The sequence below is a fragment of the Talpa occidentalis genome, unplaced genomic scaffold, assembly GCF_014898055.3.
Source record: "Talpa occidentalis isolate TD23 unplaced genomic scaffold, MPIMG_talOcc4v2.1, whole genome shotgun sequence".
In the NCBI taxonomy this organism is placed as follows: Eukaryota; Metazoa; Chordata; class Mammalia; order Eulipotyphla; family Talpidae; genus Talpa; species Talpa occidentalis.
The window spans coordinates 33,973,974-33,984,369 of NW_026555331.1; the positions used below are offsets into that span (position 1 = coordinate 33,973,974).

The 10,396-nt window shown below is 42.3% G+C and overlaps 1 protein-coding gene across 3 annotated transcripts in view; it reads right to left on the reverse strand.

Annotated features, from left to right (window-relative positions):
- The window catches only part of PTDSS1 (phosphatidylserine synthase 1), a 57,702-nt gene extending 47,535 nt beyond the window's left edge, over window positions 1-10,167 (reverse strand). For 2 of the 3 annotated variants that reach the window (XM_037503780.2, XM_037503770.2), the window contains exon 1: window positions 9,851-10,088. In XM_037503780.2, the coding sequence (XP_037359677.1) occupies window positions 9,851-10,029 (179 nt within the window). In that variant the 5' untranslated portion in view covers window positions 10,030-10,088. Of the gene's footprint in view, window positions 1-9,850 lie in introns of all 3 variants that reach the window. The other variant, XM_037503789.2, reaches the window with a different exon arrangement.
- Window positions 10,168-10,396: the final 229 nt, after the last annotated feature.

Sequence of the window (10,396 nt, forward strand, 5' to 3'; positions counted from 1 at the left end):
TTAAAAAAAAAAAAAATAGATGTTAACATTTTAACATCTGCCCAGAGGTTATGAATATGGCCCCAAAAATGCCAGCCTGATCATTATTAGGGTAGTTGTGATGCCTTTGGCTTAGGCAGGGAAACCTCTTCTCCGAGACCAGCTTTTAGAGAAGAATGGCTACACACAGGATGGTGGGGACACAATGTTCTTATTCCGACTAACATTATACTAGTGATATTGGTAAAGACAGTGACAGTACTAATTGTCCTGTTTAACAAGTACTTACAGTGTGCCAGACACTAAACAGGCAGTTTATAAACATTATCTCTATCACAACTCATTTGCAAAATGTATGTTGTCAACCACATGTTACAAATGAAGTCACAAAGGCTCAGAGGGTTATATAACTCGCCCTGCTTGGGTAGGTAAGAAGTTGCACAGTCAGCATGCAAATCCAGGTTTGCTAGAAGATGATGGTTTTTTCCCTATGCCAATGTACCTCATGGGAAAAATTACCTGTCCTCCAAAATCAAGCTAATGTTAAATGAACAGGAGTGGTATAAAAGAGCTTGACAGGGCACACAATTTAAAAGTTACAAAAAAAAAAAAAAAAAAAGGTCATAAATTTGCATAGCAAAGTAGTCAAAATCAAAGGAAAAGCAATAAACTTGGAAAAAGTATTTGGAACTCATGTCAAGACTAAAGGTTAATTTTCTAAATATATAATGCCCGCCCTCCCAAATCAGTTAACAAAAAGGACAAGAAATGAACAAAGAAAAAGAGAAAAATGGGCACAGGATGTGAAGAGACAATTCACAAAGAAATCCAATGACTCCCATGCAAGCAAAAAGATGCCTAAGATGGTAAGAGAGGGAGAAGTTAAAATAACACCAAGGGAGCATTTTTAGTCTACCTTATGACAAAGGTAAAAATTTAAAAAGTGAACTGGTGAGGATATAAAGAGGTGAACAGGCCCTTTCACACATGGTGACAGTACAAATTTAAACCACCTTAATGGATGGCATTTCAGGGAATATTAAGTTTACAAGTGTGTATACCTGAGAGTCAGCAATTCCACGTATGGGAATTTGTCCCATAGAAATACCCTCAATTATACAAAAATGACATGTGTACAAGGTTGTTCACTATGGCATTACATGTATTAGCAAAAGGTTGGAAACAAGCTACAGTACACCAAGAGGGAGAGGACTGAGGAAGCAAATTCAGATGCCCCTCTCAAAAATGGGACACTAGGCAACCATGAAAAAATGAAGCTTTTATGAACTAACTGAAAAAGAATAATTTAAAAGATATCATGAAGTAAATAAAGCAAACTGACCAGTGGGTTTGTAGTAAGCAAAAAAAAACAAAAAAAAAAAAACACACAAAACAAAAAAAAATGTGTGTGTATAACGTGCAACTTGTGTTTTAGCTGCACTGCCTATCTCTGGAAATCTACCCAAGAAAGAGTGACACCAGTTTTCTCCAAAGAAAAAAGAAACTTGGGAAGAAAGACTTTTCACCATAGGCTCTATGGGATAGCTTGGATTTCAAGTAATGTGGATATGTTCTTTGCAAAAAAAAATAACTAAAATTTTAACGAAATAAATGGCTATGGTAATAGTAAATCACTCCCTATTGAAAAGACCTGCAAGTCACACTGTTGGAAAATATACCTCACTATTAAATCTATAGTAACTTGAGATCAGTGATGACCTAGTTTCAGGAGAGAAATGAAGATGAATTAAACAATCTGAATAAAATAGCAATATTTCAGGTGGGCCTGAAATATTGGCAGTTTTATATTTGTCTAATTAGAAAAAAACGATCAAAGATGGACAGCGAGGTCATTAGATAAAATGAAAAGACAAAGCACAGGAAGATCAACTTCTGTGATCAAAGATTGGAGTGTGGCCGGGTGAACTTAGGATATTTCAGTTTTATCAGACTAGTGGCCCCAGCTTCACAAACTGAATCCCTTGAGGGTGGAGAGGGTATACCCAAGGCACTAGAACAGTCCTTTATAAGAAATGGACCCAGAAAGAACTACCTGCATGGCTGATGAGGCTACCCAGCTCCCTTCACCCCCACCTCCTCACAACCTGACCACACAAGGCCATTTTTAAGGCCTGGTATGAGTTCATTCTCTCTAAACATCCTATAATCCAGAGACTTAACCATACGCTGAGGTATACAGAAATTTTCCACAATTAATCATGAAAAACAATTTGGCTGCTAAAGCTACTAGACCACAGAAGTGATTCCAGAAACTTCAAATTAGGAAATAAGAATGAGCTATCTATATCTGTACCCACTTAGGAAGCTAGTTATTCTGCATGTTAGCTCTCTTAACCTTCAAAATACCTTCATGGGGTAAGTGATTATAATCTACATTTTATTGATGGAGCCTGGCTCCAAAGTCCAAGTTTTCTACTCTTTTTTTTTTTTTTAATTTATTTATGCATACAAGAAACTAAGGTACAGGTCAGAGGTGGGGGGCAGTGAGAGCATTCATCAGAGACAGAGTGGGGAGCAGAACAGGTGGACTGACTGAAATACACTGCTGAGGGAAGCAGCAGGTTAAGTCAGGAGAGGTCTGCTGCACTATGTGTGTAGCTCCCTGGCAGGGGATTGAACTTGTGCTGCAGTGGCTGTGGATTGCTTCATTGTGCTGCATTTTAACCCCTTGTGCCACCAGAGAGGCCCCCAAATTTTCTACTCTTGAGGCATTTTGATGTAGAGACTAGGAGTTCAGGCTTGGGACCAGACTCCCTGGGCCAAAATTCTGACTTCAACACTTATCAGCCTGTGTGACCTTGAGCAGATTACTCAACCTCTCTGTGCCCTGGTTTCCTCCCCTGTACATGAAGGATAATAGTTCCAACTCAAAGGGTACTTGTGGGGTAACATAACATAAGCAAGGTACAAAACAATGCCTGACATAGAGGAAGGATCAGTTTTATTAGTTCATAATGTTTAATGTTTTTCATTTATGTCCATGTGCATCTTCACTAGTTAACACCAGCCTGTTTTAGGTGCTGTGCTCTGGGCTGAGAAGACAGACACGCTTCTTATTCATGAATCACAATGACAGAGACAATGAGATCAAGTATCTCAGTATAGCTTTGGGCTGAGGAAAAGGTTTTTTTAATTTGCTAGAACATTTTCTGATTAACCTGACAAACCAAAAATATAAATAAATAAAGCAAAATAACTAGTCCTCTGTTTGCACGGTTGTTGCCACCTCCTAAAGGCTTTGGAGGGGGCAATGTGGTTTCCACTTGTCAGGGAAAGTCATTACTTGCAGTCAGGGTTGCCTAGACCCTCATCTCAACTCTTCAGGGTCCCATGATTCTAACTCAACTAAGACATTTTGCTTTACAGCAACAAAAAATAAAAGGACTTTAAGTTTTCAGGTGTGATGTTATGACAACACCCTGACTTCTTTCCTAGGTTTACTGCAGCTCCCAATGACAAATGTCTCAATCTCCAGGGCTCTGAACTTTCCAAAGAACTTTCCCATCTGGCATTTTATTTAACTGTTGCAGTTTTGTGGAGGAGTATTATCTTTACTTGAAGGATAAGGAAAATAAAGCTCTTGCTTTATCTTATCCCAGTTACACACAAATAAAGGCAGAGTAGAAGTAGGTGCCAGGCCTTCTGGAATGCTGGCTCTGGTCAAAATATCACACAAATGGCTAAGTTCAGGGCAGCATAGTTCTTTTCTCTGTCTTAAGTTTAGAAGGTGTTCCTGAAATTACTGGGGGGTGCTCTGATCATATACAGTGAAAATACCAAATGGACAGATTACTGTACAACTGTAATCTAAGCTCCAAAGGGCACAGCTCCCATCTCATTCCTCCCAGGTACCTCTGGTGCCCCACCTGATGGCTGGCACATAGCAGGCTTTCAATATAGTGGGGTGCCAGAATGAGCCAGATGCTCTAGCTGAACAGCCCCAGAGGTTCTAATAACATGAGGGTCAATGGTAGCCTAAGTCCACAGGATTCTGACAGTGTCTTCCCTGCCCCCATGTTGAGTGACCAACACGCATTCAAAATTCATTTCTTTCTGTTGAACAGTTTCAATCAGTATAGGAACTGCCCAGAGAAGGCAGAATGTCCTAAACAGTAGGAAAAGTGTAAATAAAGTCCTGAGTTTAAAAAAAAAATGCTTACACTCAGAAAAAGCTTTGGACTCAAATTCTGAGTTTAATGTCTGACTATAGGCACTGGGTGAAAAGATTTGGGGAAACTGAAGCAAACTCCATTCACTTACACTCAATCTTTAAGACAAGGCGTTTCGATGGGGCCAGGCAGATAATCAGTACAGCTTTGATCATGACGCCTAAGCTGAATGCCCCTCGCCCCCTCCCATCTTCTCCTTCACTTCTTTTTCATGAGTCCTTAAAACTGAGATGTGTAAGTAGGGTCATGTTTATGAGGCTGGTCACTATTTAAGGATCCTTTCTCCCAGGAAAGGGACCCAGGTTTCAAGGTAGACCGATGTGACCTAGCTTTGTTTTATTTCACAGACTACATTCATGCCATTTTATAGAAAGTTAGGAGACAGCTGAGATACAGCTAAAATAGCAACTATAGAAAAGTGATATTTTTATAAGATCCTATCGGAATGATTTCTTGTATCAATTCATGCAATATATATTGGTGTATATCCTGGGATGATTAAAATATCTGGCCTCAAGACATTGATATAGAAACAATTATCAGTATATGATACGTGTAATAATAAAGGATATGGTAGTATATAAACATTTCTTCCTCTGGGCTACCTAGAACAATCAAGAAAGGGATTATGGAAGGGGACCATCCAGGTGGGCTGTGAAGGTGCCATGGGTTCCTGGGTAGCCAGGAGGCACCAAATAGGAGATGAGCTCAAGTCACAGTGAGCTGGCAGCCTGGCACTGTGTGTGGGGCTGATGAGCTGTCTGGACCTGCTTGGGTGAGGGGGGTTGGTGAAAGAAGACTGAGTGGAGGAGGAGGGTTAAGCCTGGAGAAGCAGCCTTTTCTGTAATGAAAGATCTTAGAATCCAGCTAGCACTTTCCTAGAGTTGATGAGGATACAGTGACAGATGACAAGCTGGGGACACAGGATCATATTTTGTCTTTAAAAGGTCATAGGGGCAACAGCACGGAAGATAAACTCCAGGGAGATGGGGTCAAGACCTGGAAGCCAAGAGGCTGGGGGTTTGCTGAGCTAAGGCCTAATATGGGAAGAGGAGAACAGTTCTGAAAGCTATAAAGGTCCAATTAGACCTGGGAGATAAACTAGATGAACTCCAGGATGGAGGGAACCTGAGCTGGTTGGAATACAAACTGCTGAATTATTGAACTGAATTAAACAGGCTGCTAGACCAAGGGCTCAGGAAACAGTCCCAGAAGGCTTCTGGATACATTGAGACTGATTACCTGTTAACTTCCCTACAGAAATCTGGGTTATAGGGATTATATCACAAGATAAACTATATGATAAAGCATCATCTAAACCAAATAAATATTGGAGCCACACAGGTGCCTATTTACTACAGAAGACCCCAAAGAAATATATGACACATTTTCCCCTTCAAAAAGTTTATAATCTCTACTAGGGACCTAAGATGCCAGAAATAAGTTTTTAAAAAGATGCTTATTCAAATCTAATAAACAATGATATTAACTAAGAAGTGGGGGAAAATTAAGGTCCCTATTAATTAGACATCTGTAGAGGAGCTGCCTAACATAGGGCTCTTTGTCCCCCTCCAGGGACGAACTGACCCCAGTATGCAGTTGCCATGGAAGATCACTTAAATATTGTTGGTGTCAGGGAACAAGGACATCCAGGCCTCTTGTGATTGGAAGAAACAGAACATGATGTACATAAAGGAAACAGGACTGAGACAACTGAATCAGCAGAATCAGGAGACATTTTCTAATAGGAATTGATAGGGTCCAAAGGGAAAGGACAGAAGGCTGGCAGGTATCCAGGAGGGAAGTGCCACAGAAGCTTGGAACTAGGGCTCAGTGATATGATGAAGATCGGGAGCTCCAAAGCCACGATGGGAAATGAAGTAAAAATAATTATTAATAAATAAAAATAAGGAAATCAAGAGTGTCCATTTGTCTACTCTCATCTGCCTCCTTAGTCCTGTAACAAGGAGGAGCCGAGCACAGAAAAATTGATGATGACTAGGTACAAGTTGCAGGAGGCAATGTGCTATTATCGAAGTAATGATTTTTGTTGGACAAGTGCTAGTGGCGAGGCTAGGTCCGCGGTAAGGCTGCCAGGTGCCTCTCAAGGAGAGAGTAAGCTGCTAAGGATATAATTTAGTAGATTCTGGGGCTCACAAATCTAAAGTTTGAGTTTTTGAAACCAAGGCCATTTAATAATTTCCAAATTTATCAACCTCTGAATGTAAATATGAAGTAACTTTAGCAATGATAATAGCCTGAGCTTAAGACAAAGATTCTCCATGGCCCACTTTGACTGAACAAACTTGTAAGATATATGCCACAGCATTTAATTTATAAAAATTCTTATTCTAAAATGTGGCAAATAAGCTTTCTCAAATCTTAGGCAGAAAGACTCAGGAGCATCTGGTTTTATTTTTAATGACAATGATAGCAATAGGAGATTTAAACACTATGACTTAACTGTGAGTTGGTCTAGTTGTTATTTAACAAAGAACTACTTGACTAATGAGGTACCTAATCCTTCACAATCCTAAATTCTTGCTGTATTTCTGCAGCATGTGAGGTTACCCAGGCAGCTTCTCACATGCTGGCACTACAACTCCATGAAACTATTATGAAACTATTGTATCTCCTGTTCTTTAGAAAACATACTTTAAGACATATTTTAAGTTTCACTGAAAGAATTGTACTGACCATTCATTCATTGAATTAAAATCATTCTGTAAAAAAAAAAAAAAAGGCTGAAGATAATATTACAAAATAGCACAGAAATAATCTTCATTATTTCATTTTTATTATTTTCAATTCTTATGGAGGAAAATAGAGCTATCACTATAATGTCCCATTATAAAGGGTCACGAATTATTGTAAAAAATGAGAAAGATATAGTAATAATGGTATTAATGGTGCTTATGATTGTATATAAGATGAAATTTATTATTAGTTCTTTATTGTATCATTTATCAGTGAAATTAGTGGAATAATAACATTTTTGGAAAAAGCCAAAGCTTCAGATTATACTTTTTTAATTACTTTTGGCAAGCTGTTAAAATTCCTATTTCTTTTTTATACTTTCACCGCTGATATTTATTGACTGTTATTTCAGATTAGACTGTAAAAGGGAAATTCCAGAAGAATGTGACTTTCAGTATTTCAAAAGAGGAAGAGCAGTCTATTCTGAAAGGGCCTAGAATAATGTTAAAGATAAAAGGGTGAAACAAACTGCTCACTCCTGCTTCTCATTATTTAAAATAAAATACCATACTTTTCCTGTTTCAAAAAGAACTCTTTCACTAATTCCATCATTGCCAACCCATATATGAGATGCAGTTAAACTGAAGTTAATATGAAACAAACTTGTTATCCAAGCAAAGCAATGTCCATTTTTTTGATGCGCTTTATCCTTTTTCTCAATTAGAATAGATTACATCCTCATTCAATCACAAATATAATTTAGAAGGCATTAGCATACAATGAGATGATGTAGTAATAACAAAAGCTAATATTCATGGAGCGCTATTTGTCATGTGCTGAGTTAAACACAGATTATCTTAAAAAAAAGAATCGAACCCTGTGACAATCCTTTGAAGTATTATTAGATATTTTCATTTTACATACAGATATAGAAACTGAGGCTTAGCCAAATTAAATTGGTACATAGTCATTCCTGGTAAAATCAGATGAGATGATGAAGTATTAAAGGGTAACCGCAATTAAGGACAAGACAAATTTGTCTCCAAAACCAGAAACAGGTTTCAGACAGATATCTTGGAAAGGTCTGCTCTATCCTATCCCCACTACATGGCATTAGCAGAAGACAATAATGGTAGCTATATCCCTCAACTATTAAAGGTAGTTGTTACATAAGCTTTATACTTAGGTAGATTGATGCAAATAGATAAACACAAATAAGAACCAAGAGTCAAATGGATTATGGAGGTAAGGAACAAGTGTGATGTGAAACATACTATTAGTTTGATGACAATCTGGGAAACTGCAGTGATTCCCAAGGGAGGCACCACTGGTACTTGTGCATGTGCACAGCATGCATGTGTGTAGGGCAAAATTCTTTCTTTGTTGTTCCATGGTATCTTAAGACATTTCGCATCCGTAACCCCCACTTCTGATACTACATATCAGAAGTTCACCCAGTGTTTGTGACCACCAAACATACCCCTGCACAATTTTTGCTGACCTGGACTAAGAGCCAATGGATAAAAATACTGGGAGAGATGTAACTGACATTAAAGTGTGCATTAGGTACCAGGTAGTTATTCTGCCAGGTGCCTTCACACATATGTGCCATACACAGTAAAAATGTGGGGAAAACACCATTTAATCTTCAAAACCCCATAAGTGAGTACATGTTTTATCTCCATTTTGCAGATGTGGATCCTGGGGTTCAAAGTAAGGAAAGGTTAAGTAAATTAACCAAGAACACACAGTTGGTTTTGAAAGCAACAGTCTGGCTCTAAAACTCCACTTCTCTGGGTTGGCCTTTTAAGTCATAAAGATAAGCATGTCTTTCCATTCTTCAAAGAGGTTCACTCAGAAAACAAATCTTTATAAGCAGGAACATCATGTGTGTATAGTTATAAGCCAGAGTAGGATTAGTTTCCTGGGTTGGGTTTGGGTCACAGGTATGGTGAGGTAGTTACAGATGTGACTGGTAAGAGTTGGGCTGTGCCGTTCCTCTGCACAGGTATATATACATTGGAATTGCTTTGATCAGCGTGTGTGTGTTTCTTTCAATGGGATAAGAGATTTTTGTTACATTGTGTGAAGTCTACATGTTTTATTTAATACTTCCAGGGCTTTTACTATTCAACAGTCATGCTCCAATTGCTTGAGGATTTCTCATTTTAGCATGTATGTGGGGTGGTGAATGGGGCAGAGTGTGCACTATATGATGTGTGGTGGGCAGGCGTCTGAATATTATCTGTGCTGGAAGGACACAGGTCTGCTGTGAGGTGTGGTTAGAGCCATTTGTGTTGTGGTAGAACTGGTGGTGTTTGTGGCTGGGGGATGGGTTATGCTAGATGCATTTGGGAGGTGCTGCAAAAGTCTGTGGGCGCACCTCACATGTGGGGAGGTCGGTGTTGAATGCTGGATGAGTTCCACGGGAAGGGATCTAGGTTGTGTCCTAGGCCTGTGTACGGTGCCCGAAGAGCTGTGGACTGAGGTGTTCTCAGTGTGTAGTGCTATGTGCTGAGAATGGTGCATAGGAGATGATTCATGCGGTGTGCTGGCTAGGAAGGGGGAATGGAGGGGAGGGGGCCCGCGTCGTGATGTGATGTGTGTGTGCAGCGAAGCCCAGATCGGGGAGGTAGGAGATAGGGGAAGGGCAGATCTCGCCAGACCAGTGAGGGTTCCTGATACGATAGCCCGAGGCGTCGAATGGGAAAGAGATACAGGGAGTGGGAGGTCGGTGGGGGTGATCGCCGGCAGAGGAGCTGTAGGGGAGGAAGCTGGAAGTGCTATGAGACATCGGACCGGTGGAGGAGCTGCGTGGGCGCCGAGTCTGCATGTGTGTCTGTGTCTGTGTGTCTGTACCAGCCTCTTCCTCACCCCAGAGCCACCCCGGGCCATGTTCCCAGCCACCGCCGCCTCCCGCCCACCCCTTCCCTCCGCCCAAGGGCGCGCCCCCCCCGCCCCCCGCGCAGCCGGGACCCCCTCACCTGGTGAAGGCGAAGTACATGAGGCTGACGATGGTGAAACTGAGCAGGGTGATGGTGTGCGGCCGGTAGAAGAAGTCGATGGTGATGTCCTCCACTTGCTGCTCGTTGATCATCCGGAAATGCATCTTGTAGTTCACATCATCCTTGCTCAGGGTCCGGCTCCCCACGCAGGATGCCATGGCCCGCCTCCCCGTCCTGCGGCGGCGGCGGCCCCGGCCCGCGAAGGCTGGGACCCCGGGGATGACGAGCCGCTGCGGGCGGGCGGGCGGGCGGCCGGGCGGCAGGGCCGGGTCTGGCGCGGAGCACGGGCTGGCCGGCGAGGGCAGGGCGGGCGCGGGAGGGCGGGGTCGCGGCGCGGCCCACGGGGCTCGGGGGGGGGGGGCCGCCGCTGCCCGCGCGCGAGCGGGCGTTCTGGAAGCGGCGTGGCCGCGGGCTCGCGCCGCCTTCGCGCGCGCGGCGGGGAGGGTGTGCGCGCGGCGGCGCGCGGGCGAGGGAACGCCGCGGCCCCCGGCCCGCCCTGCCGCCGCCCCCGCCCGCCGCCCCCCC